Genomic DNA, 27,943 nt, shown 5'->3' on the forward strand with positions numbered 1-27,943 from the left:
GCGGCAGGTCCCTTCTGTGGCCACTGGGCTTAAGGTCTTAGAGAAAGGCGAGCCAGGGATGTGAGGCCTTTTCCCAGAAACCAGATGTGGGCAGGGGTGAGGCTTCCGACCAGCAGCTGGGAGCCCTGGGTGCCGGTGCAGAGAAAGTGGAGGATGGGACAGGCCAGCTGGCCCTCTCCACTGGGTCCCCTGCCTGTGCCCCGTGGTCTGAACTCCCCTGCTGAGGGGCTCTAGCATCTGCTGGAGGTGAAGGAACAGAGACCGAGGGACTGCTTCTGCTCAGCTATTGGAACCAAGCATTTGGATTTTCTAAGTAGAGTGGAAAGGGGCCACGGGCAGGGCCAGAGGACATCGGAGACCATGAGTGCCACTGCTCAGACCAGGATGTGCTGAATCGCCCCTCCACCTGTGAGGGGGCCTCTGGGTATGAACCTGGACGGGGGGGCCTTGGCCGGTGCCCAGGGCAGCCCACACACCGGGAGCCATGGGTGGGAAGGCACGGCCTGAGGCCAATTTTCAAAAGATGCTGAGCAGCGTCCTCCGGGATGCCCTACAGCTAAGGAGGCCCAGCCTGGGGATAGAGCCTGGCTTGCACGTCTGGGCCTTCCCTGGGGCTTAGTGTGTGCGCGAGTGTGCTCATGTACGTGTGTGTGCGCATGTGGCGTGCAGCAGTCGGCCGGGCCTGTTTCAGTGCATTGCTAGGGGCGGAAGGAGCTGGCGTTCCCAGTGTCTCTCTGGTGGGGTGGGGGGCTTCAGCCTGAGGGGCTCTGTTTTGCACATTCACACTGCGGGGTGGGGTGGAGGGGAGCTGCTCTCCCTCACACAGCTCTACGGTCACGCACATCACAGCACCAGTCACCACAACCTCGTCACGTGCACGAGAGGGAGGGGGCAGCCGCTCCAGCCCTGGCCAGGGACAGCTCTGAGGGAACCGGCTTATGGGTCACCGGGCCAGCAGCTGCCTCTGCTCCCCAGAGCTGCCAGTGAGCTGTATACCCTTCTGTTCTGCACCCCGCTGGCATCCAGGGCCCCGTGCAGCAGGGTCCAGGAGCTCGGGCCGAGCCCGTGACTCTTGAGTGGCAGCTGCCTACCAGAACACGGGCAGCAGGGCCAGGAGCACCAGGGCGCAGAGGCGGGGCTGGGTGGCTCGAGGCAGCCCCAAGGCGGACACCCCGCCCGGCAGCTCCCGAGTCCTCTCGTACAGATGCAGCTTGTCCTTGTTGGAGTGGAGCATCTTGACGTCCTCCAGGGCGTAGTAGGCGGCCAGCGTGAAGTTCACGTCGCCCGTGGTGAGCAGGTCGAAGACGCAGGCCTGGTAGTACAGGTCCTCCACCGGCAGCTTCTCCTTGCATTTGGCCACGGCCGTCTCATAGGGGAAGGTCTCGGGGGCCGCGGCGGGCGCCGGGCTGCCGGGCCCCTCGGCCGTGGTGCGGAAGGCCTGGAAGTCGATCTGCTGGTTGAGCGGGCAGCCCCGCAGGCAGAGGTAGAGCCCCTGGCTGTCCCGGTCCTCCACGGCGTTGACCACCTCCTCTGGCATGCGCACCGCGAACGTCAGGTAGCGGCCCACCTGGCGCACCACGATGGTGGTGCCGATGTACTTGGCCTGGATCTCCACGTGCTGGCCCGACACCTTCTCGGTGATCTTCAGGCTGTTGGCTCCGTGCTTGTCACCGCCGTTCTTGGAGCCGTCGGCGAAGGCAGCCGGGAGCTCGTCCATCTCAGCCTGGTACACCTTCTGGTCCACGCACTCCCGGAAGTTCTTGAAGATGATGGTGAGCTGTGGGAAGGGGCAGAGAGAACGGGTTAGATGTCGGGGGAGAACGTTCAGCCCTGGACTTCAGGTGCTCTGGCCTGAGAGGAAGGCTTGGGAGGCGCCCCAGGATGTGGCTGACCCCCCCGCCCCTTCCCCAGACAGTCATAGCTCAGTTCTACCCACTCTGTTACACCCCGGCCTTTTTTACTTAGAAGAATTACTTAAACCTGGTACAGTGGTGCAAGCCTGTAATCCCAGTACTAGGGAGGCAGAGAGAGGGGGATTGCAGGTTTGAGGCCAGCCTTAGCTTTTTTTTTTTTTTTTTTTCAGTACTGAGAATGGAACCCAGGGGCATTCTACCTCTGAGCTACACCCAGCCTTATTTTTTTATTCTTTATTTTGAAACAGGGTCTCACTGAGTTGCAAATGTCCTCACTAAGTAGCTGAGGCTGTCCACCAACCATGATTCTCCTGTCTCAGCCTCTCAAATGCTGGGATTACAAGTGTGAACCACCACACCCAGCTCAGCCTCAGCAATTTAGTGAGATTCTGTTTCAAGATAAATAATAAAAAGGGCTGGAGATACAGTTTGGAGGTAGACTGTCTCTGGGTTTGATGTCCAGTAGGAACAACAAAATTTAGAAATACTTCACTACCCTGAATAGAAAACCAGCTCACTTACTATATAGAAAGATGAATTAATTAAAAATAAAAGGTCATGAGTCCACTGCGGTAAGCTGGAAATTGGCCCCAGTCCCTGTAACCTGTGTCACATTATAAGACAAGAGGGATGTGGGCACTGTGGCTAGGTTAAGGATGCTGAGATGGAGCGATCATTCTGGATTACCTGGGCCATCCCAAGTATGGTCACAATTGCCGCAGAGGGAGAATGGAATATGTAGAGAAGGGGATGGTGATGTGGCCTCAGAAGCAGAGACTGGGATGATGCAGCCACAAGCCAAGGGATGCCAACAGCCTCCTTCAGCTGGAGAGGCAATGGGTGGACTTGCCCTTGGAGCGTCCAGAAGGACCAGCCCCACTCATTTTCAACTTCTGGTTTCTATTATTATCCCAATACAATTTCTGTTGGTTGAAACCACCTAGTTTGTGATAATTTGTTATAGCAGCAGCCAGAAACTAATACAGTCCACAAACTAACATCACCTTATAGGCTGCCGGTGATAGCTCCAACACCATTCCTGAAAAGAGACTGCAAGCAAGTGACTGAGTCTAACAGTAAGCGGAATGAAGGAGAATGAGGCCCAGAGGAAGAATGAGTGGGCAGGAGGCCAGGGGGCTTGCTGGACAGGATCACACTAAGCTGGGCCTTGGGAAGGTGCTGGTCGGCAAAAGGAAACAGATTTCAGGCTGCCACAGACAGCAGGCCAGAGCAAGGGAGCCCATTTCCAGTGGTGCCTGGAGTTGGGGTGAGTGGCTGGAGGAGAGGCAGATGGTCAAGTGGCCCTGTTGGCAATCATTTCCCCAAGAACCGCAGACACGTGTGGCTCTGCGCCTGGCGTGCCGGGCTCCGTAAAGGCAGTGACATTGCCCTCATCTTTACAAACGATGGCATAGAAGCTCAGAGAGGTACGGTGACTTGCCTAAGGCCACATGGCTAGCAAGAGGAAGAGTTGGCGGTAGTGTCTGGGTTTGCAGCTCCTGGGCTCCTTTGTCTACAAGTCTGCAGGGTAGAAAGGGTCTGAAGTAAGTGGCTAGGGAGGGGGTGCGGGGAGGTTGCTTTCTCCTGTCCCCCCAAATGAGGTGTCTGGCTTTCCTCTATGAGCGGAGCCAGGCTGACCACAGACGTTGGGGACAGGAATGAAACCGAGAACACCCCCATTCCTGCTTTCAGGGGTCACTGATTCTGCCATGGGGGACTCTGGGTGCCTCTAAAGCCATGGCCTGCCTAAAGCAGCTGTAACCTAGAATCCCACCCAGAAACCAGGGAGAGTGGTGGGGAGATAAGAGCAAAGTGGCACCCAGGTCTTTTGGGGGCTCCCTACTAAAACCCCATCCTGGACCCCTAACTGCCTCCTCCCAGGCCTGGCCACTGTTCCTAAGCCCTGTTTTCTCACCCTGGATGCCAAGCCCCCCATCCAGGAGGGTCCGCAGGCTGGAGAGGCCTGGGCCCAGCGAAGGCGGAGAGTTGAAGAAGCACAACACCAGTGACGGCCCCGGGTGGAGGAGGATGGGGTTTCTATCCTAACAGCAGGTGTGTGAGCACCAGGGCCCCAGATGTGCTAGGAACCAGACGAAACAAAGTCCTTTAGATGGTGGAGGGGAGGCAGGGCCATGGTGGAAGGGCTTCCGCGGAGACAGGACAGTCAGACAGACTGGCCTTCCAGGGGTCTGGGGCAGGGCTGAGATCCCAGGTGGCTCGGGGTACAAGCAGGAAGGGTTCTGTGGGCCCTAGCCTGGGGGGCAAGAGGAAGTAGAGAGGGGCCTAGAGGCTGCGGAACATTCTAGGCTGAGCCAGCCAACAGGGCTGAGCAGGGAAGGGGTGGGGGCAGCCAGGATCCTGAGGGGTACAGAGAGAAGAGCCGGGCCAAGGGGTCGCAGGAAGGACAACCCTGTCTTCCTGCCCGGTGAACGGAGGGTGCGGGGAGAGGCAGGCTGCAGTGACTGTGGGACTTTAGGCACCTGGGCCTCCGTGGCCCTCCTCCATACAAAAAGGTTAAAAATCACACTTGCTGAGGACACTGGTGTCAACACTAATATAGCCCGGGCTGGATCATGTTACAAATTTTCTTTCAACTTTAAAGGAAATGGAAGAAGCCAGCCAGGCGTGGTGGCACACGCCTGCAATCCTAGTACTTGGGAGATGAGAGGGTCACAGGCTTGAGGGCAGCGTCAGCAAGTAGTGAGACTCTCAGGGACCTACTGAGACTGTTTCAAAAGAAATAGAACTAAAAAAAGTAAAAGTAGGGCTGGGCATGTAGCTTGAAGGTAGAAGGTCCTTGGGTCAAATCCCTAGTAACACACACACACACACACACACACACACACACACACACACACACTTTTTATGCCCCTGCTAGTTCTGTGTGCTGGTTATGCCTGGGGGTCAGGGGGCTGGCCCAGCTAAGGGGCACATTCTGCTTCTTCACCTGGGGATGGGGTGCGGGGGCTCCCAAACCAAGGCTTTGCTAAAGTCCACAGGGCCGCATCGGAAGCCCAGACCCACACCCTTTTCAGCCCAGGACTCGATTTCCCCGTGCCCCTCTCTGGACGCCCCAGCCTGATCCGGGGAAGAGGAGCCCTTGCTATGTGCCGTAGGCAGCCTCTGCAGGCTCTCCCACTCCGACCTGCGAACACGGAGATTGCACGTCCTCCCTCCTGGAGCCCATGGCTCGCCCTCCGTGGTGGGGGTGTGGAGGCCCAGGCAGAGGGGCCAGCAGGGTGGTCTGGGCAGTGGGTGGTCTTGCTCCTGGGTTGCAGGGGCTCTGGTGTCCCCGCCTGGTGCACAGGGCCACACAGATGCTGCTCCCGGGTGGGGGGAGAGGGGGTGCCTGCTTTCCAAGTGCCATCAGTCTCCCTGGAAACAGGAAAGGCTGGTTTCTCTAACCGCCATCTCTCGTGGAGACAGTCTCCTGGAAGGCTGACAGCCTGCCTGACTCCCCTTGGCACCGGTGCCAGGGACTCAACCACAAGTAACAGCATGAAGGGGGCCTGTCGAAAGCCCGGCGGCGCGCTGCCAGCCTGGCCACGGGTGCGGCTGCCACCGCCTGCGCCCCCCTTCCCAGGAGGCCCAGGCCCCCTGTGGGGCTGCAAGGGGCTTCACCAAGAGCCTTTATGGAGCCAGGGGCTGGGGATGCAAACCAACTGAAGACCCCTCGGGGGTCACTGCTTCTGCAGCCTGACAGGCTAGTGAGTGCTACAGGAGGCTGAGCCCGAGCCCCTGTCCTTCCAGAGCCTGTTTCTTTGCCTATAAGATGGGTATCACCAGCATAGCTGGGAAGAGGGCAGGAGGCCCTGTCTGCCCAGGCTGGAGAACACTAGACCTTGAGGGGCCACCAGAGCAGAAAGGGCCAGGCTGGGTGATGGCGGTATCATGGGAGCCGAGGCCCCACATGAGGTAACGTGTGACTGGAGCCGGGCTTCCTACACACAAGAAGCATGGCTCACGGATGCAAGGCTGTGAGGTTGGGGAAAGAGGAGGGGCTGGCCAGTCTCTGGAAGGCCAGGGGAGGGCCTGCAGGTGGATCCCAGGTGAAGGAGGAAGGAGGGGCGCGGGTTCTAGTGAGCTTGAGCCCGGCTGTGGTGGGGGTGGGGTGGACAGCGCAGAAGCCCAGAGGCTCCATCTCTTGGCGACTAAGCTACTCTGCCTGCCTCCATGCTGAACCTCGGTCCTTTGGGGGTGAGCTCAGTGCAAGGCCTTCTTTTGGGCACAGCCAGGGTCCCGAGCTCTCAGGATCCTGCTGCAGCGGCCTCTGCTCTCCATTAGCCCGGGAGCTGCAAGGAGCAGGGGGAGCACGGGCTTGAGGGCTGGTGCAGGGTGGGGGAGTACATGTCTGCGAATGAGCAGTGCACACCTGAGAACAGGCAGGGGCAGGCCAGGCGCTGGAAAGCTGCCTCCAATCTTGCCCTGGGCTCTGCAGGGCCCTGGGTCTGCCCTGAGTTCTGAGACTGGCTTGGCCACAGACACTGAGGCTGTCACCGGCTGGCCTCCAGCAGAGCCCGCTGAGCGCCTGGCCTGCTGAGATCAAAGGTGGCTGGGGCGCAGCGGAAGGGTTGGGCTGGCCCAGCTCAGCCATGCAGCTCAGTGCCCTCCTGGGAAGCCCCAGGCTGGCAGAGGAAGGGAGGTTTTCCTATCCTTGTTCAGGCAGTTGTGGTCCCCAGCACCCGGCATCCAGCCTGGATTAGAGTGGGCCTACGAAACATGCTGGGGAGTGAATGAATGAAAGTCAAAGATGCATGGATGAGTCATCGATTTGGTGTGCGGACAGCCATTGCTGTGCTCGAGTCTCAGTGCCTCTCGGTGGAGAGCTGAAGATGGTGCCCAGGTGTTCTGAGCCCCAGCAGGATGCAGCCTGAAGTCCCCTGCTTCTCCCTGTCAGACCCCACCCAGCCTCTCTGATCTCACACAACTGCTCTCGGCTCTAGGGGTGGTGGTGGCTTTGGGTCACATTTGGTGTTCACATCACCCTGGGCTGGGGGGCAGCTGCCTGGGTCCACGTCCCTCTAGTACCCTCAGATCTCCCTAAGCACCCCTGCCGGCCCCTAGGAGCCTGTAGGTGGGAGCAGGAGGCCGGGTTCCCTCCTGCAGTTTATCTGTTGGTTTGTTGCTGGATTTAGAAGCTGCTAATGCAACCTCCCAGCGCTCACTTATCTGGGCTCTCCAGAGGGAAGAAGACGGGTAGGCGAAGGAGCTGCGGGGAGGGTGGCTGGGTCCTTGACATGGGCACTCTGGATTCTGTAGAGGCCTGGCTGCGAATCCACCGCCCACTGGCCATCCCGGCCTGGTGTTGAGGGCCTGTTGGGGCAGCCACTGGTCCAGACCTGCTTGTTTTCCTACCAGGTGGGAGGACCCAGAAAGTGACCTCCTGGGCAGGCCAGAGCCGCTGAGCAGAGGGAAGTACCGGGATGGAGTGTCTCCCTGGCACCTGGCTGTCCTCTTCTGGGGTATGGCAGGGCAAGAAGGAACAGAAATGCCCTTGTGGGCCATCCTGGTGATGCACGATACATGGTCTTCCAACACGCTCTTCCTAAGAAAACAGACCCACTGCCGTGTGACCAACCTGGAAGCCCCAGGAGTGTCTCAGGGGCTGGGCCAGGTATGTGCAGAGGCCAGCAGACATGCTCTGTCACCTGAACTCCAAGGGCTTACCTGCCAGGACTCAGGCCTCAGCTGTGGCTACAAGGTCAAGCCTGAGTGTGAGGCCGCGGGAGGCCCTAGCAAAAGTGGGCAGTGGCGGGGAATCCGGGGTGGATGGAGTGTTCCCTGGCCAGGACCACAGGCCATATCTGTGACCCTAAGAGCGAGACTTGAGGCCTGCTGAACAGACACCAAGGCCCCCTCAGTCAGCCATGACTGGTTCTGAGTGGTAGCTGAGAATACTCCAGGCTCAGGAGTCACCCCGATTCTTATCAAATCCTAGCTTGGGGCCTCCTGCTGATGGGATGGAGAGGTCACAGCCTCCCAGAGACTCAGCCTCTGTATCTGTGGAATGGAGCTGCAGCAACCAGGCAGTAAGGAAGGAAGCCGCCAGGGTGGCCCCTCGGGTGCTCAGCAAAGCTGTCTCTCTGTCCCCATTCCCAGATGCCTCAGGCCCTTCCTGTCTCTCAGTGCCCTATAAAGGCAAAGAGACAAGGGACAGAACTGTGCCCAGCAATCTCAGCCACCCCCACAACCACATCCCACAGTCCTGGCCTCTGACACTGAACCCCCCAGGCCCACCATGTGTCAGAATCACTGGGGGCTTTAAAAAAATAACCTATGTCCAACCGCACTGCTGGCAGGAGAGAGATGCGTGTGTACGGGGCGGCATCACCATCTCTACAATCTGTGCACTATACAAATGCATGGCCACGGGGAAGTGCCGGGCAGGACTGTGGCCTCCGGGAGGTATGTGCATCCATTGACCAGCACAGAGTTTGCTCCAGGAGGGGGCCACAGTGGCTCCTCTTGTATCAGGTTTTAATCCCGAAGCGCTACTATTTGGGGGTAAAAGAAAAGTATTCCAAAGGTTTGAAAATGAGTGATTTAAGGACTATTTCTCAATTTTCCTGACTATAACCCCAGTAAGAAACCCATTTTACATCTCCAGTGTCCTATGCATGTGGCCACACATTTATGTGCACAAACACACACAGCAGAAACTAAATTTCCCAAGCAATCGTCTTTACCACATACAATACATCCACAAGCTGCCTTTCTTATCTGTACTATGCTAAGCTACCTGGTTCTACTCTGCCTAATTGAAAAAAAACTAAGCCGGGCTTGGCAGGAGGATTGTAGGTTGGAGATCAACTTGGGCTAATTTAGCAAGATCCTATCTCAAAGTTAAAAAAAAGTGAAGACTGAACCGGGTATAGTGGTGCACACCTGTAATCCCGATTCTTAGGAGGCTGAGACAGGAGGAATCATGAGTTCAGGGATAGCCTCAGCAACTTAACAAGACTGTCAACAAACTAGTGAGACAAAAAAAGATAAGTAAATAAAATAAAACAAATTGGGCTGGGGGTATAGCTCAGAGGTAGAATGTCCCTGGGTTCAACCCATAGGACCCCAAACAAAAACAAAAGCACCCAGAAAAAAAGGGCTGGGCGGGGGGTACAGGGATGCTCTCTGCAGCAGAGCATCCCTGGATTCAAATATCCAGTAATATAAAACAAAATAAAAATAAAATAATAAAACTAACCAAAGTAAATAATATAAAAATAATAAGGGAATGTAGTTTATTTTTTATTTTTTTATTTTTGTTTTTCTCTCTAGAATGTAGATTAGCAGTAGAGTGTCCTTGGGTTCAATCCCCAATGGCCAAGGCGGTAAGGGAAAAGAAAACTCATTTGGACACCGGTGCTGCAGGCACGGGGCCCCTCCTGGAACCTGTGACCTCGCAGACTGCCGGCCCAGTCTCCAGCCCCTTACCTTGCTGGTGGCGGTGGCGGCGGAGCCCGGCAGGACAGGTGTGTTGGTGACCTGCACGTTCAGGTAATTATTGTCGATCAGCGGCCAGGCGCCCTGCACCTTGCAGGTCTGGAAGCGGTCTGTGAAAGTCCGGAGGTGCGGGTCTCCGAAGAGGCCGCAGTGCGTGTAGTTGGGCGCGGCCGCGTGCTTGTGGAAGCTCTTCTCGTAGTGGCAGATCTCGGGGCTGTCGGAGCGCTCCTGGCTGTCCTCCAGCGGCGGGAGCGTGCGCAGGCGCGGCTGCGAGGTGGGGCCATCCTTGGAGCAGTTGTGCTGGCTCATGAGGTCCTCGATGCCATGGACCGCCGAGTGGTAGGCCAGGTCGCCCCGGCAGGTGCGCGCCGTCCGCCGGGTGCACAGCGCGTAGGTGCGCAGGGCGGCGCAGAACTCAGGCGCGTCCTCAGAGGCCGGGGCGTGGCTGCCCGCCGTGGCGCTCCAGAACTCAGAGTTGCACTTGAGAATCTTGCACGGGGAGGTGGCTGTGGAGAGCAAAGCACACGTCAAGGCAGGGCCTCGTGAGCCCGGGCACCGCATGGTCCCGATGGTGAGAGCCTGCCGCAGGTGCGTGTGATGGGCGGCCTTCTGGATTCTTCTGCACGTTCTGTTGGGAGCCGCAGTGGTCAGGGATGGTTCTGGGCTGACAGATCACCCTTGGGCTTTCAACACCTCCTTACACTTTCATGGATATTCCCAAAAATTTTGGCAAAAAGAGCAACAGAAGCCAGGCATGGTGGCGCACGCTTGTAATCTCAGTACTCGGGAGGCTGAGACAGGAGGATCCGGGTTTGTGGCTAGTCTCAAGTACTTAGTGAGGCCCTTTGCAACCCAGTGAGACCCTGTTGCAAAATAAAGAATAAAAAATCAGGCTGGGGGTGTAGATTGGAGGTAGGATGCCCCTGGGTTCAATCCCCAGCACCACACACACACACACACACACACACACACACACACACACACACACACACAGTTATAGAATTGTGGCCTACATTTGCCTCTGTGAGACCTAGTGCAAATTACTTAGCTTCTCCAGCTCTATATTCATGTAGAAATTAGGATAATACAACCTGTGGTGTGAGGTCGCTGAGACAGTTCAATGATGTATCTCCTTGCATAAGACTTGAGATGCCACTGGCCAAGCTCTATGGATACTGGCTGCTATTATTAGGGCCTGGCTCCTTTTGGGGTGACTGACGCTCCATCTTGCTCTATCCTGCAAGTCAGGAGGCTATGGAGAGTGGTTGGTCACTTTGTGATTATCATTTAAAAATAAAAAGTCACTCTCAAGCTCTGAGACCCGAATGATCACTAGTCAAAATGGTCATAGGCCTGAGAACCCAGGCTGCACCACACCTGAATCTTGTACCTGGACCTGTGGGACCTGCCCTCTCCTGATCTTCTGGATTCTTCTACGTAGCCCACAGTGACCACAAGCAGCCAGGCATGCAGGTCTGCACTAGGAGTTTCCATGCAGGTCCCAGGAGAAAGGGGATGTAGGGGGCCAGTTAGGAGGCTGGGTCTCTGAGGCCACAGCCCTAGCTGGGGGTGGACAGGGGTCTTCAGATGGGGAGGGGCCACCCACTGTGCCAGCCTCTCTGGGTTGGGTCACTATCTGGGCTTGTGGACCTTTGTTTATTGTTGTTGTTTGTTTCTATGGTGCTAGATTCATCTGTAACATTGAGCTGCATGTAAAATCAGAAACAAAAGTTATTTTTTATTTATTTTTTTTTGTGGGTGTGGGGATGAATCCCAAGGGCATTCGACCTCCGAGTTACATCCCCTGCCCTACTTTTTATTCTTCTTCAGTTTTAAACAGGGTCTCACTAAGTTGCGGAGGGCCTCACTAAGTAGCTGAGACTGTCTGGGAGCCGCGATTCTCCAGTCTCAGCCTCCCGAATGCTGGGAATACAAGTGTGCGCCACCACGCCCCAGCATATGAAACAAAACTATTTGATGGCAGTTCAATTAAAGAACTGAAGAGCACTTTTCCAGCCCAGCCATGCCTGTGCACCCCTGTATTTCTCTCATGGGGCTCCCCTACACAGGAAGGTGGGCAGCCACCCTTCCTACCTGTCCAGGTCAACAGCTGAGCATGGAGGGCCAGCACTCACCCTGAGATTCTCCAGGCTTCCCCCTTGCACAATCTGTGCTTGAAACGTTTTTTGTTTGTTTGTTTGTTTTGGTGTGTGTGTGGCACTAGGAACTCAACATAGGAGTACCTTCCCACTCAGCTACATCCGCCATCCTTTTTTCTTATTTTGAGTAGGGAGTCTCACTACTTTACCCAGGCTGACCTGGAACTTGCCATCCTCCTGTCTCAGCCTCCCAAGTAGCTGGGTGCAACACTGTTGAAAAATGAGGGCTGTCCCAGGTGGTATCTGGGTGCATATCTCTCCCTTTGAGAAGTTATATATTTAAGTGAGCACTAGGAAAAAAAATTGTTGGAAGGGATAGAGATCTCCCACTTACGTGGCTTTGTTTCAGTTGAAGAAGTATGCCGACTTAAAGAATCAGAGTAAGTCACTAATAGGTGGTGCCTCCTGTTCTGGGGAGCCGAGGCAGAATATAGGGAGCTCTGGCGAGACCCCCTTATGTGTGACTCCCTCCCCTAGAGCTGTGCTCTGGGGTGGGGCTCCCCTGGAGTCAGCTAGAAGACCCTCTGGCCCTGCCATCTTTCTGTTTCCCCAACTCCTGATGCCGGAAGGCCAAGTCCTCCCTAGGAGCAAACACGGGGCACAGCTGCCTTATCACCAGCACGAGCAGCCAGGGAGTCCTTAGAAACGAGGTTCTTGCATCCCTCAGGCCCTGGGCCCCCTTCCCGTTCACAGAGCCCTCTTCCCACAGGAGCACGGTACACCTATGTGAGCGTGGCTGCCACCAGTGCCCACAGGTACTGACAAAAGTCACTCTTCCAGTGCCCTGGCACCCAGGAACCTAGGCCTCCCAGGATGCCCTACCCATTGGAAGACACTGGGACCCTCAGGGCGGCTCTTCGTCCATTTATTTCCTGAGGTCCTACTGGCTCCATCTATCAGACATCTGGAGAATGTCCTCCATGGGATGGCCCCAGGACTGGGCAGAGAATGGAGAGGTGGCCACGTGGATGGCGGGCACAATGGACTTCAGAGGGAGGGTGTCTGGCTCCGTCCCACTCCTTTCCCTACTAGTAGCTTGAGAAGGTGACTGCCTCTCTCCCTCGGCTTCCTTGACTGCAGGGTAGGGGGGGAGCACCTGCCTTACAGGGTGGCTGGGGCTCCAATACAGAGATGTTCAAGGCATGCACTCGGCAGCATCCTGGTCCAAGGATGGCCTCCAGAGGGCAGGCTCACATGCAGGGGATGGAAGGGCCTGGTTGGCAGCCAGCCCCTCTCCCTGCCTCCTCCCTCCCACCTGACTCAGATCACCCCACTCCGCGGCTCCTTCAAACCCTCTGAGCACCCACCTGCTCAGCTCAGGGACACTGAGCTGGTGTCACCTCCCCTGTGCCACCTCCCTTTCACCAAGGAGGATGCGATAAACTGAACAAGGCTCCCCCACCCAAACTTCCAGGTTGAAGCTCCAACCCACCATGTGTTGGAATTAGGAAGCGGGGCCTTTGGGAATTAGGGTTAGATGATGTCACGGAAGTGGGGCCTGTGATGGGATAAGCATCTTTACAAGAGCACACTGGCTTGTTCTCTCCCCACTGGTGGGATACAATCTGTGACCTAGGAGGAGCCCTCATCAGAACCAATCATGCTGCGTCTAGGTCTCAGACTTCAGATCCAGACAGAAACCTGCCATGTTCTCACCGCGGTCTGTGTTGTTATGGCAGCCAGAGCTGACTAATACCGAGAGGAAAAGCTCACCCCTTTTCTCCTCTCCTCCCTGGGTCCCCCAGGTGCCCCGGGCAGAAGCTTTCTGCAACAGTGGATGTATTTAATTGACCAGAAGCCAAAGGTCCAGGCCAATTCAGCCTCTGCTCCCCAGCTGCTCTCCTCACAAGGACCTGCTTTCATCCAGGGGTGACCCAGGCCTGGGACTATCCCCTTGGCTCTGAAAAACGGGGATGAATCACAGAGTGGCAACCCGAGCCCTGTCCCTCTGCTTGGAGACTCACACCCACCGCCTGTGTGACCCAGGCCATGCCCACGCTTGACACAAGGACTTCTGCCTCCCTCCCTCCCTCCTGCCTTTGCCTCCCAAAGGCCTCTTCCCCTAGACACTTTCTGGAAAATGGTACTCTGCCACTCCATGGCTGTGTGATCACGGGCAAATTTGCTGACCTCTCTGAGCCAGGGAGACAACAGAACCTCTCCATAGGGGGGAGAACCGAGGGGGCTACCAGTACTGAGAGCAAAGCCCAGAGAAGTCAGGAAAAAAGCTCCATTAAAGACAGTTTTGTGCTGTTCTTTGTTCTATTAAATCACAACTTACAGGAGAGACTGACACAGATCACAGCTAATGTGTCCCTAGCATTTACCATGTGCTGGACACTGTCCATGTTTCCCCTTTAACTTTTATGACGACCCAGTGCTGACCATCCCCATCCCACAGACTGGCAAACTGAGGCCGAAAGTCAGTAAGCAGCCCCTTTCTTGGCTTCCCTGATGCAAACCACAGCTCTCAGGTCCCAGGTAGCTTTCTTTTTCTCCTCCTGGCCCTTTGTGTCTATTTCCATGTTCTCTGTGCTAGGCAGCACCAGGTGCTATGGGGACCACAAAGATGAACTATGACCCCTCCCCTCAAGAGGGCTTACCGGGGAAGAGGCTGTGTACCCCTGACCCTGTGGGGAAGTGGCCTGGGGGACTGGGGTGGGTTAGGCAAATGGGACCACAGGCACAGGGGCTGTGCCTAACTTCAAGAAAAGAAATAATAATTACACTAATGTCTTGCGCCCTCTCAACCCCAGTCTTTGCAGGTGACAGATGGCTTTCATGCCTGATCCTCACTATACCCTGAGTAGAGTATAGGAATTTTAATCTTAATTTTATGGGTATAAACACAGAGGCCTCAGGGACTGGAGCCAGCCTGGGTCACACAGCCACAAGTGGGGCTCAATGTGCGGGCCTTGCGGCCATTTCTATGCTTTTCAGAGTGTGTTTGCTGCTTGTCCTTCCTGGAGACCCCAGCTCCCCGCAGGCCGCAGCGCATTACGTGCTTTTTCCTCCTGTGCTTGGTTTGCTGCCGCCACAGGCCAAATCTATTCCAAGAATTCCACAGAGAAAGGCCTATGTGGAGCCCGCCAGGAGCAGATGGTGCTGAGGATGATCCACCGCTGGGCCAGCCTTGCAGATCGCCCTCAGAGTTTCAGAGGAAACCCCACCACTCCCATCGCAGGTAGAGGAGCTGGAACTCAGGGCAAGAAATGGCTTGCAAGATGCCACTGCCAATGACAAGCCAGGCCCAGAATCGAGGGTGCTCGTCCCCTCTGCCCTCTCTTCAGACAGTACCACCCCTGGGCTCTGACGGCCGACAGTGGGATTGTACAGGGGATATCATTTCCCAGGGACCTCAGGGAGGGACTCTGAGGGTGCCATTGCTGGGCAGTCTCCATGGGCGGTGAGCTGAGAGGTCCTCGATCCCCACAGAGTCGGCCCACCACCCCGTGTCCACTGCACTAAATCACCAACTGCGGCCCCAGAGGTCAGGGTGTAACCTGGCCTGACTTCAAAGGCCAAAGCTGTGGCGTCACCTGCCAAGGGCATTCCAGAGGGGCTCATTTTTATGTGCCGTATCTTTAGAATAAGCATACGATCTTAATTCCGGGCAGTAAACCTCGGGCTTCTGATGTGAGTTTGTCTTAGCGAAGAGAGGAAGGAGGGCAGAGTTGAAGAAGGTTGGGAACACCTTCTCCAGCAGCTCGTGCAAGCAGGAAGAGTCCAGCTTTCAGAGCGAGCCCCTCCTCGGCTTGATGCTTTTGGCGTGGAGGAAGGGCGCTCTCCACTCTGTGGGGTGGTAGCCCACCATGCGGGCTGGGTGCTGCAGACCAGAAAGTGTCCCCTTCTAGCTCTGTGGAATCCCTGGATGGATCCAAGATGGCCAATATTCACAGAGCGGAGCTGATGAGAAATGTCCCCAAGCTTCCATTTCTGTCCCAGCTAATTCCTTGTTCTTGGGCAGTACCTGCATCTCAAAGACACCCCAGGAAAATGCAAAGGCGCCTCACAGAGCTCTTTGATCCCTAAAAGCATACTGGGGGACACTGTGTGCTGTGCATCTTTTGTTTTGACCCAGGCCTCAAACTCTCAGGGTACCAGGAGAATCCAGCAGCCTGCCCTGGTTGGGCACACCAGCAGGAAGCTCCTGAACTTGTCCCAGATCTACTTGAGGGGAGGAATGTGGCTCAGAGAGGGCCTGGGCACTGTCTAGAGGGCAGGGTGGGTCCTTGGAGCTCAAGGGGCGCAAATGGGCCCTTGGTGCTCAGCTTGGGGCCCCCAGCGATCACATGACCCTCAGTCTCCCTACTCCACTAATGCCAATGGAGCCAGAGCTGCTGTGTCTTTGAGCGATCTACTGTGTCAAGAGCCCCAAGCGTCACTTGGTGACTAAGGGCCACATCCACTTTTTAAAGTGCGCTATGGAAATTTAGAACTTAGGACCTGGGAAGGATGCCAGAGCCCACCAGTTGCCACCTTCCCTGTCCCTGATACAGGAAACCTTGTGGCACCCTTGCCAGGGTGGGGCTGGGTCCTCCTGCCCTGGACAGCTCCAGCTGCTTTTCAGGGGTCTCCATCCTTCTCTAGAGCCACAGAGAAAAAGCTAAAATATAATGGCCCTACATTTGTTACTTGGCCTTTATCAAGGACACCCCCCGGGATCCCCTGCCTTACTTTCTTGGGCCGGCCCTCCATAGGCCTTACCAAGTGTCATCCCAACCCGTCTGGCTGGTGTTCCTTCAGCAGATGGCCACCAGGATGCAGTGTTCTTACTTGCTGACGATTCTTCCAAGGACAGGGCCCCTCATCTTCAGGATAGCACACTCAAAATATCTTAGAAGATTCCATACCTTTCCCCCCAGGTGCCTCTCGCCAAAACACGCCTAGGGCCTAGGTAAGTGTGGGCAGCTTCACACTTACAGGAGGCAGGCTCCAGCCCATGCCTTCCCTGTGGCCCGAGCCAAGCACAGAGAGAATTCACAGCCGAACAGCTCGTCAGATTTCATCCCCCCCCCCCTTTTTAATAGCAGCCCGGTGCTTCAGAGAAACAGACCAGCAAAGTGGGGAGCCTGGACCGCCAGCTGCACCAACGCAGGCAGGATAAAAATATTTATGCACCAGGGCGGCTTAGCTGCCTTCAGAGTCCTCCTTTGAACTGTTAATCAAGCCCAATCTTTCAGAATAATAGCCTGATTATTACTGCGCTGTTTGCATAACAAAGGAGCCCAATAAAACTTATTTTGCCGTGCAAGGAGGGGGTGTGAAGTCAACCCTGAGAAAGAAGTCTTAGGAATGCGGAGCCACTCCAGAGCCTGAGCCCAGGAATAAAGACAATGTAATTTGCCACCAAGGAAAGCCCAATAGACCAATAAATTACCCGCGTGCAAAGGGATTAGATCAGGTTTCAGTTGCAGGGCAGGAGGGGTGGGGTGAGCCTGGAGGGAAGAAAACCTGCCTCCTCTTAAAGCGGTAAGGCTCATTTGGAATACAAGTCCCTTGGTCAAGCTGTCCTCGTCCAAGTCTGTGACTTGCATAGTAACCGCCTGAATTCATTTACTGGATGAGTGTTCTGGACCCTGCCATATGCCGGGAAGTGTGATTAATGCTGTTCCTGGAACAAGCCCAGTTAAGTCTCTGTGCTTAGGCAGGGTCAGCCATACTAACTTTTGGCATTAGAGGCAACTGCATCTTGTTTGAACACGGGGACTTAGGAATGGAGGCTGGAGGGGGTGGGGAAGCAGCATTTCAAGGAATCCTGAACTTGACAGGCGACTCAGGCCGAGACCTCGGGAAATGGGTCTCCAGAACCCCCGAGCCTGGAAGGAGGCGAAGGCTGGATGTCAGGATGCAGGCAGGAGTTTGGGGTCAGACATTAAGCAACTGTCGCTAGGTTTCAAATCTCCTTTCTCGGCCAGGCATGGTGGTGCACGCTTGTAATCCCCGCGCTTGGGAGGCAGAGACAGGAGGATCGCGCAGGTTCGAAGTCAGCCACACGCTGGCTTAGGAGACCCTGTTTCCAAATAAAAATGTAAAAATAGGTCTGGGAGTGTAGCCCGGAGGTAGAAGGGCTTCCAGGAACCCCAGTACCAAAAAAAGAAAAAACAAACAAACAAACAAACAAACAAAAAAACAAACCTTTCTCTGTGGGACAGGGACTGCAAACCCCACTTTTCTTTAGTCACCCCACTCCCTATTAGATTATGCCACCGGGGGGGGGGCACTATGTGGAGAAGGGAAGTCTGGGGGCTGAGACAGGTGTCCCTTCTGTCCCACCACACCTAGCAAGGACCCTACTCCCCCACTGGTCTGACACCTTGGCACAATGTCCCATTTACAACTAACAAGACTGGCGGGAAGGCCCCTCCTTCAAGCTCTTCTAACCTCTGCCCCTCTGCTTCCTGCAACGACATGTGCCTCAGTGGTCCCTCTTTGCCTTTTTGGACTCATCTAACAATTTCCTACACTCAGTTCTTCCTGTAGAAAGACCTGGGGTGGGTTTTGTTTTCCTGATCCTACTGCCCGAGGCGAGGCTTTCAGCCTTTATCTCAGGGAACCCCTGAGGAACTGGTAGTAAGGAAAAGATTCTTGAGGAAGGAAAGAGCTCAAATAATGCTCTGGCCGTATATAAATGGATTAGTACCGGCATTGCTAGCATGTGTGAGGAGGGAAGAGGGGAGTAGGGTGGATGTGGAGAAATACACTAAGAGGTGTGTGTGTGTGCACCTGTATCATATGATACACACACACACACACACACACACACACACACACACACACACACACACCAGGGTCACCATGCTATTTTAGGAAGCTGTGTAACATAAGAGGAAATGGCTTGCATTAGGACAGAGTCAGGCTGCGGAAGGGATGGGGACTGTTGACAGGGAAGGCCCTGGCAGCCCCAGCAGAGATGCCATCCTTGAGGTCTGAGACCTTCCACGTCCCCTTCCTCAGTGGCCACCTGACAGGGCAGCAGAGCTAGACGCTCCTCTAGCAACCTCCCAGGAATGGTCCTAATGCCATTATTTGGCTCCAGAGTCTCCCTGATTGAGAGAGGCCGCAGGCTGCCTGTTGATGTCACTCTGGTAGGAATTTCACTCCATCATCCTGGTGTAAACATTCAGGTGTTTGGCATCAGATACCGAAAGGAACACACCCAGGAGACTACTGACATTTTTCACCAGGTGCAGCAGAGCCTACCTTATTTAACCTACAGCCTCTGGGCCAGATCGGATCACCTTTCCTCAAAGGCATTCCTAGGAAGGCCCCAGGGAAGCTGACCTAGCCTATGTCCCCTCTCCTCCAACTGTGTCTCCCATGTCTTAAGTCCACTGGGGGCTTCCTAGCGGGCTTCCCCCAGGGTCTGGCCCCCAGCAGCAAGAGGAAGCTTCTGCAGAACCTTAGTGACCGTGGAGGGAGGGCTGGGTGGCTGGGGTCGCAGAGGGTTGACTAGCCAGCCCTGGGCAGAGGTGGAGCTGAGGCAGGAGGCTGTGCCCCGTCCCCCATGACACTCAGCCAGAGCTCCGTCTCAGCCTCTGCACATGCCAAGTTGCTACAAGAAACCAGACCCGGTGCCAAGGGAAAGAGAGCACCTCGGCTTTCCAAGCAGGGCCCTCCTCCAGCTCCCAGTGGCGCCCCACGGAGACAGCTCAGCATCAGGCAGGATGGCTGGTAGACATGCTTATAGCCCCAGGCCTGAGGCAGCCTGTCAATCAAGGGGCTGAGCACTTCTCTGGTACCAAGGCCCTGGTGGTCAAGAGCAGGGAAAGGACTCCCTGCCAGTAGCATCCTGCCTTCCAGCAGAGGTCTTGGTGATCCCAGGCGCCACAAGGAGGTAGTTATGGCAAGGGCAAAATTTTTGGGTATCAGTGAGGCTTGCAGGCGAGGGATTCGGTCTTGCTCTTGAGGAGCACAGAGACCAAGAGGTGCTTGGGTATTCTGCCTGCTTGGCTGAAATGGTGCAGAGATGGATACATCAATAAGACCCAGAGGATGTGAATCTGACTCGGGAATGTTTGCACGATGACCGCCTTGATGATGTGTGTCCTGACCTGGGGTTGGGTGTCACCTTCCGCTCTGGAATGCCCAGACAGAGATGGGCAGGGAGCAGAGAGGGCCCTCGGGAGGAGGCAGACACCATACCAGATCTGCGGGAGATGTGGGTGCCTCATTCTGCCACCCAATCACATCCCCAGAGTTTACTTCTCATCCTCCCAGTTATTTTAAAGCCTTATATACTATACAACACAGGCTAATTCATGAGATAGAAAACAGGCTTGGTGGCATGATTTAATCCTGGTACTTGGGAGGCTGAGACAGGAGGATCACAGGTTTGTGGCCAGCATCAGCTAATTAGTGAAGCCCTCCACAACTTAGTGAGATCTTGTTTCAAAATAAAGAAAAAATAACATTGGGGGTGTAGCTTGGAGGCAGAACAGCCCTGGGTTCAATCCCTAGTACCACACACAAAAAAGTTTAATCTGTAGATGGGAAATGGTTGGGAGTCTGGGTTCAATGTATGGCACTGCTGGGTAATCAGCTGTGTGTGTAATATTAGGCAATCACTCTGACCCTGTTTCTTCATCAGTAAAACAGAATGATGGTCCTCATGGGGGCGTACTTAATAGAGCGCCTGGTACACCACGGCCACGCGATCGATAGAAGAGCTTTTACAATTATTCTCTTTCAAAGCATCCTACTTTGGATAGAACACTCTAAAAGGTATTATATCTTGAAGAATGTTTGTGAAATGTTAATTAATGATGGGTGTCTGCAGGAGGTTGGATTCTGGGTTACTTTTCTTACTTATCCTTTTTACTCTTTAGATTTAAAAACGAGTCATATTTTTACAACCAGAAAAATTATTTTGGAAAATAATGGGAGTCTGTGGAAAAAATAAAAAAAATCCATGGCTTTTGGCCATTAAACAAAAACACAAAATCAAAAGAAACACACCAAATTCAAGGGCTCTGTAGTTCCCCGGACGATGTTGGGTGTGCTTGGGGGGCAGAAGAGAGGGATTAAAGAGAAGAAAGCGGTTTTTGCCCTTACAGACAGAACTGATGATGGAGAAGAGGGAGAAATCCCCAGACCCATGAAGCAACAAAGCCTGGACAAGCTCAGCCACCACAGCCAAGCTGACAAGAGCCTGGGCATGAGGGTCTGCCTGGGCCCTGCAGGTAGCACCCAGCTCGGACCTTATTCAGGTGGGCAGGATGGCGGGCTTACCACTACAAATTGGGGAACAGCACGGGCAAGGCCTGGAGGCTGCCATGGTAAGGGGTGCGGGTGGGATGAGGTGTGGGGAGGCCAGGGACGGAGGTTGGGATGTGCCAGGAGCCATGGAAAAGAGGTTCCAAGACAGCCTATGAGCAAGAAGCCAGAGGCCCTGCCTCCTAGGTGTTCCAGAGAGGCCCACGAGGAGCTCTGAGTGATTCATTTGATACCATGGGATGGGAAGGAGATGAGGCAGGTTTCAGGGGAGGCAGAACCTAGGTAGCTCACGCTGCAGTTGTAGCAAGTGGGCAGAGGCAGGGAGGGATGGAGGAAGGAGCCCCAGCCCAGGTGACTGGACTGCAGGGAGACCTCTCACTCCACACCCAGGATTACAGTAGGGTACCAAAGAGACACATGGGAGGAGGGGGTGAAACCAGGGTCACACCATCCCTGGGCAGGCATCCCGAAAAGCTAGGCTTTCAGTTTTAACACTTGGAAAGTATCTAGCAAACTAGGATGAGATGGCCACTTGGAAGAAACGGGCCCTTTGATGTGACGGCACACACCTGGCAGAGACCCAACCCAGACCTCAAGTCGGGGTGCTCTGCTGTGCCTTCCCCATTCCACCAAACACAGGACCAGGAGCGGGAACCACAGTTCCTGCAACTTGTAATTGGTCCCCGCATCCACACACTTACCTCTTGGGGATCCCTCTTCCCATTTCATAGAGGCCTTATATGCACCCCTGCATCTCCAGTTTCCCCCCTACCCTGGAGTGCTGGGCGTGCCTACCAGCAATTTCTCTAACTCTTTGAACCCTTCCCAAAACCAGAAGACCAGGAATTCTACCCTTCTCTCTCCCTCACACTTGGGGCTTAAGGGGCCCAGCACCTCCAGGAGTTGACAGCTACGTCTCTCTGGGAGGTCACTAGCTTCAGCAACTCAACTCTGTTTCTTCTCTCTTCTATAGACTATGGTTCATAACTCCCATTCTTTTTTATTGGTGTGTGGTACTGGGGTTCCTGGAAGCCCTTCTACCACCGGCCTACACTCCCAGACCTATTTTATAATTTGGAAACAGGGTCTCTTAAGCGAGGCTGGCTTTGAACCGCATGATCCTCCTGTCTCCGCCTCCCAAGCACCGGGATTACAAGCATGCGCCACCACGCCCGGCTTATAACCCCCATTCTTATGTTAGAACCTGATCCCCAAGGTACTGGTATTAGGAGTGGGAGGCTTTGAGAGGTGATTAGATCCTAGGGGTAGGCCCCTCAAAAATGGGATTAGTGCCCTTATGAAAAGGACCCTAGAGGGCCCTCCACCCCTTCTCTTTAGTGAGAGGACAGAGGGAAAATGCTCCATCTAAGACCCAGGAAGCTGGCCCTCATCAGACACCAAACCAGCCTATTCCTTGATCCTGGACTTTCTTCTAGTCTCCAGAATTGTGAGCAACAAATTCCCATAGTCCAGAAGCTTGGCAGTCTATGCTGTTTTGTTATATAGCAGCCGTGATGGACTAAACCCTCTCCCCTCAGGACACAAAAGTTTAACTAGGAGATAGAGAAAGAGAGCAATTATGGGGTCAGGGGCTTGGTGGCATGTTTCTAAATAGCAGTTAGGGCTGACCTTTTAAAAACAGCTGCAGATGAAATGTGTTAGGGGAAGAAACAAGGAAGAGTCTTAGGACAGTGGCCCTGGAATTGGAGCATACATCGGATTTCCTGCAGGGCTTGTTACAGCACAGATTCCCTGCCCCCAAAGTCTCTGGCTTTAGTTGGTGCGGGTGGACCCACAACTTACATTTCTAACATGTTCCCAGGGGAGATCAATGCTGAGGGTCCAGTCAGGAGACCACACTTTTGGGTCCATGTGTAATTAACAGAAAATATGCCAGCTTGTCTGGCATGGATTTTTCTTAGAAATCTGTTTGATAAGTAAGTCACAATGGCCTTAAAACTTAAAAAAAAAAAAAAAACCTATAAACTATGTTTAGAAGAGGTCCTGTCAAGCCAAACGTGGTGGCACACACTTGTAATCTCAGTATTTGGGAGGCTCAGACATGAGGATCACGGGTTCACGGCCAATCTCAGCAACATAGTGAGGCCCTCTGCAACTCAGTGAGACCCCGCTTCAAAATAAAAAATAAAAAAAATAGGTATAGCTTAGAGATATGTTCTTGGTTTATATCCCCAGTAACACACACACACACACACACACACACACACACACACACACACACACAGAGGCTGCTATTTGTGAAAGAATCTTCTAAGAACCTTTTTCCGGTCTCCCCCTCTTGGGTGTGTGGCACTCTGTCCTGTCCTCTGTCCCTGCAGCTTCGTTCAAGCTGACGACGCTCTTCCAGCCTGTGTGACACAGCCGGGCCCCCTTCCCTTCTCTGGGTGGTGTCTGCCCAAGGGCTTTGGTCAGGGGCTGTCAGAGAGGCTGGGTAGGCTGGCCATATGCATTAAGTCAACATAAACAGTTAGACCACACAAACACTCTCAGTGTAGCAGAGCAAAGGCATCTTTCTGCACATAACTATGTCCAATTTAATTTGCACTCCTATGGGGTAACCCTGGCAGCCATTCAAGCTGGCGAGCTGAACAAACCGAGGCTTTCATGGCCGCTTGACTAGTTTCCACCTGTCTTTGGTGGGAGAGGCCCCTGAGTGTGTCTCGGGCCTGGCTTCTCACTTGCCTGCCATTTCTTTTCCCTTTAACTCCTACCCCACTCTGCAGAAGTACCGGTTTTCTGACTTTATCCCAAAGCCCTATCCTGGGTCAACATGTCAAAAATGTGACAGTCCCTGTTATTGTAGAAATCACCCATTTCATCTCTTACTTAGAAAACTGTTTTCTTTTGGCCGGAGTTTCCTGGACGCACAAGTTCCAGAGCCCTGGGTTTACTGAGTTGTGGGCCACGGGAAGTTCAGTTTTCATTAAGGTGGGCAATCCTGACTCCATGTAACTGTCAAGGCCTCCAAGGAGGAGAAACCTTAGCCAGTTGGCATGACGGTACCACAGCTATCTGTTCCATCTGCCAGGTTTTGGTTACCAGTCTTGAAGCCAAAAAGAAATGGGTTTCTTGGAAACAAAAGTGATGGAATTTGGGTTGTGCATTATATAACCCACCAGCGTCCCTCAGACTAGGCTGGGATACTTTAAAATAAAGTTTTTTAGACAAAGAAATCAACAAAGAAACAATACTCTCCACCCCCAACACACACACACACACACACACACACCCCTGCTCCATGATCCATCTGAGAATTTCTGCTAGCCCTTCCTTTAGCCTAAGATGTTAACAAGTGCTGCCGCTTTAAGAGAGGGAAGGTGTTGTTTTAAGGGCCCCTGAGCCCCCCTTCTCAATTTCAGCACTGGGCTGAGATCACATCCCCCACTGCAGCCAAGGGACAAAAGCCATTTATCAACCCATCTGATAAAACTTCCAATGCACTGGATCTTTATCTACACCAAACCAAGAAGAACACAAACTGCAAACCCCTGCTTCTCCGAAAGGGGGATTTCTTCTTTTTTTAAAAAAAGAATATATATATATTTTGCTTTTTTTCTTAATTTTGGGGAAAAAATCAGCTTTTTGGCCAAATTCTTAAGTAGATGGCAAAACTGACTTTTCAAAAACGATGGGCAAGGGGGGGGCGGGGCCCAGTTGCTGGACCTCTGTGGAGGTTTTAATTTTCAAAAGTGCATAACAGCTATCAGCTCTTTTGGGGCTACCTCCCCACCCCATCTTCTCTTGGCAGAGGCCTCTCCAGTGGAGTCCAGGGCCCTGGAGCAGGCTGTGGCTCTCTGGAAGGCTCCTGGGGCGTGCAGCTGCTGAGTGAGCTGCTCTAACAGGCAGGCACTGGGGGCCCTGCATCAGGGCTGGGAAGAGAGGGTAAACTGATCCCGGCACCCTATACTGCTAGCTGTCTGCATGGTCCACCCACTGGGAGCCCCAGCTCGCAGCCAGGCCTAGCAGGGACTACCCAGTGCTGCCAGTTCCTTGACACCCAGTTGGCTGAAGAGCAGATCAACAACACAATCCGAGTCTAACTCAAGTCCTTTCTTGCAAATCTCTGCTGTGAGCAGGGTCTGCAGAAACGCGCTTGGCTGTTGTGGTGCAAAGTCAGCTGGGATTTTTGCAAATTGTCTTTTTGCAGTTTTTGCAAAAAAGATAGCACCAACCCCCCACAACACAATGGAAATAAATGGCCAGGAGATGCCGCCTGGCAAGGACCATTTGGCCCATGACACTGTTTATTTGTATTTTTAGCAGGAGAAAAAAATGAGTATAAAGGGTTTAACTGGAGTTTCTAGGCTGTGAGCAACATATGGCAGAAATGAAATAAAGTTTTATGAAACATTATAAAGAAAACAGACCGGGGATTTAAGTTTCGTGCCTTTTCCCCTCCCCTCGAAAGGAAAAAAAAAAAAAAAAAAAGTAAAGAAACCGGAGCGCTTGGAAGGAACAAATGCTTCTCTGTGGAGTTGGTCTCCCTTCCCCCAACAAAAACAAGAGGTCCGGGCTCCGAGGAATTTGAAAGCAGCGATCTGCCAAAAACATTGTGAAAAAACTATGGGGAATTCATTGGAAACAGATGGGCTTTTTCAGCTTTAATTCTGAAATTCTCTCCTCTTCTGACACAATAAAAACGAACAGGAGGCGACGCGGACTGTTATCAAACAGGAACAGGAGCTCAAGAGAACCGGGTCGGTGGGCTTCCCCGCGCGGGCAAGCGCATGGGGGCGGGGTCCCCGGCGACTCGGCTGCGACCTCCCGTGCGACCCCGGCTCCGCTTCTGGGCACCAGGCAGGTTTGCAAACTGGTGGGCGAGGAGCTGGGGAGAGTGCCACCGGCACCCAGCCTGTGTCTCCTCTTCTTGGTCTCCTTTGGGGGCCCCTAAGAGGCGCGTCCCGGGGACCCACTTTCTCCGAAGGAGGGAAGGGAGAGAGGGGCCCCGGGCCCCGAGATCTCTCCCGCTCCTTCCCTGTCCAGGTCGGGCTGGTGCCCTCGGAGTCCCCACGGGTATCCATCGCGCCCACGGCGGGGCGCGGGAGAAACAAAGACGGGTGGGGGCTGGAGGTCGGGGCCCGAGGGGGGCTGGCAAACTTGAGCCCCGACTCGAACAAGTGGCCCAGTGCAGCGGGAGGCCCGGGAGCGCCCCATGGCCCGGCCCGCTGTCCCCCGGCCCGCGGGCAGGGTCTTACCTGCCGGGAAGCTGCAGAGCAGGAATGCGAGGGTCGGCCAGAATCCCAGGGCTGAGCGTCCTGCCCCTCTCCCCATACCCATCCATCCAGCTCGGCCTGTTACCACTAGCCTCTCCCTGGAAGAAGAGTTCAGAAGAAAAGAAAATAAATCACGCTGCGGAGGAAGGGCAGCTACGCTCCGCCGGCTGGAGCAGCGAGCCCAGAGGCTCGGTCCACCTCGGCAGCCGGGCCGACGCGCCCCCCCGCCCGCCGCTCGCGCCCCGCCCCCGCCGTCAATCACACGCTATCTTCCAATGGCGAGCAGCGCCCGCGCCCCTCCGCCCGCCGCCCGCGCCCCGCCCCGCCGTCAATCACGCGCTCCCTTCCAATGGCGAGCAGCGCCCGCGCCCCTCCGCCCGCCGCCCGCGCCCCGCCCCCGCCGTCAATCACGCGCTCCCTTCCAATGGCGAGCAGCGCCCGCGCCCCGCCCTCTCGCACTCGCGTTTCAGCCCGCCCGCGCCCGCGGGGAGCTAGGGAAGCGCCTACAGCGCTTGCAGCCGGGACCCCCGGACCCCCCAAGAGCGGAAAGCAAGCCCGGCTCTGCGATCCTCGGGTCGTCGCCACTCCTGTGTTGCCCAGGCAGGACACGCCCAACACTTCCCGGTCACGGTCCAGCCCCGAAGGGCGCAAGAAGGCAACGCTCTCCCTTGAATCTCCGCATAAATATCCACTGCAAAAAGAAACAGCCCCAGTCCGTCCTCCTTTGCAACAGGAGCGCAGTCCCGAAGCCGCCACCGACGTCCTCGGGCTCTTCGCGCTTACTCCGATTTGTGCCCCCTCTCCCACCCCCAGCAGGCGGCTGGAAAATCTGGATCTGGGTGGGCCGGCCCGTTGGTTGGTAGCTACTGACACACCTCGGCGGTCCTGCTCGCCGAGGCCCCAGGCTACCCATCCCGACCGGGTGTGGGTCGCCGGGTGTGGGTCGCCTAAAGCATCTCTAAGCACCTCGCTGCTTTCTGAGGACTTGAGGCTGCCACGCCGGGCACAGCTGCCACCCCGGGAAGATGTCACTACTGTGGTCACCGGGATCCTCAGGGCTGGGCCTCTGAGGCTGCCCAAGAGGCCTTCAGGGGCGATCTTGGGAGGGCTGCAGGGTGGTGACCGACCTCCTTTAACTAGGTCGCTTATTTTTCGGTGAGAAAAATGTCTCCTCCCCAAAGTTCCTAGGGCCTGCAGCTCTTTGGCGTTGTGGTATTTAAGGGGCTGGCAACTTCCCCTGAGAGACATCTTTTGGATGAGACATAAATAGGCCGGAGCAAGTGTTTTTAGTCAAACCATCTCCTCCCTCGGCCCCCCTCACCTCATTCCCAAGCTTGCCCATCTGGTTCTTTGGGGGAGAAAAAAAAATCTGGGTTTTTATCCAACTTAGATGTTTCTCTTAAGCACTATCCCAGCGTTCCTTTACTGCAGGCCACACAAGCTGCAGGGCTCTGTCTGCACTTAGGACTTTGCCGCCAGGAGGGGGGTGCGGGAGGAGCCGCCTTGAGAAATGGCAAGAAGGCCTCCTAGTCCTGAAGACACAACCTCTTCAGCACAACTTCTGAACCCTGCTTCCCCAAAACAAGTAAGAAAGGGAACTAACTGCTCTGCCCTCCTGAGCAGGCAGCAGAAAACCGTGGTTTCCTTAGGTCAAAACCTGGAATGCCTGGAAGCCGGGCATGATGGCACATGCCTATAATCCCAGTACTTAGGAGGCTGAGACAGGAGGATCACAGGTTCAAGACTAGCCTCAGCAACTTAGTGAGACCCTCAGTGATCTAGCAAAAAAATAAAAAAATTATTATTTTTTAAATAAAATAAAATAAAATGGGCTGGGAGTATAGCTCAGAGGTAGAGGAATGCCCCGATGCCCCTGGGGTTCCATCCCCAGTCAAAAAAAAAAAAAAAAAAAAAAGAAGAAAAAGTCATAGAAGTAACTGTTCTCCTTTACAGCTGAGATGCTCCTGTAGTTCCTGCAAAT

The 27,943-nt window shown here is 54.6% G+C and overlaps 1 protein-coding gene across 1 annotated transcript; it reads right to left on the reverse strand.

Annotated features, from left to right (window-relative positions):
* Positions 1-1,087: 1,087 nt before the first annotated feature.
* RGMA (repulsive guidance molecule BMP co-receptor a) lies at positions 1,088-26,875 on the reverse strand (the record flags this gene model as incomplete). The annotated part of the gene is made up of 4 exons (XM_080692133.1): positions 1,088-1,777; positions 9,345-9,859; positions 25,945-26,060; positions 26,838-26,875. The coding sequence occupies 4 exons, from the start codon at positions 26,873-26,875 to the stop codon at positions 1,088-1,090; spliced, it is 1,359 nt and encodes a 452-aa protein (XP_080548259.1).
* Between the last annotated feature and the right edge of the window lie 1,068 nt (positions 26,876-27,943).

Source organism: Muscardinus avellanarius (assembly GCF_963383645.1).
Source record: "Muscardinus avellanarius genome assembly, chromosome: 3".
NCBI lineage: Eukaryota > Metazoa > Chordata > Mammalia > Rodentia > Gliridae > Muscardinus > Muscardinus avellanarius.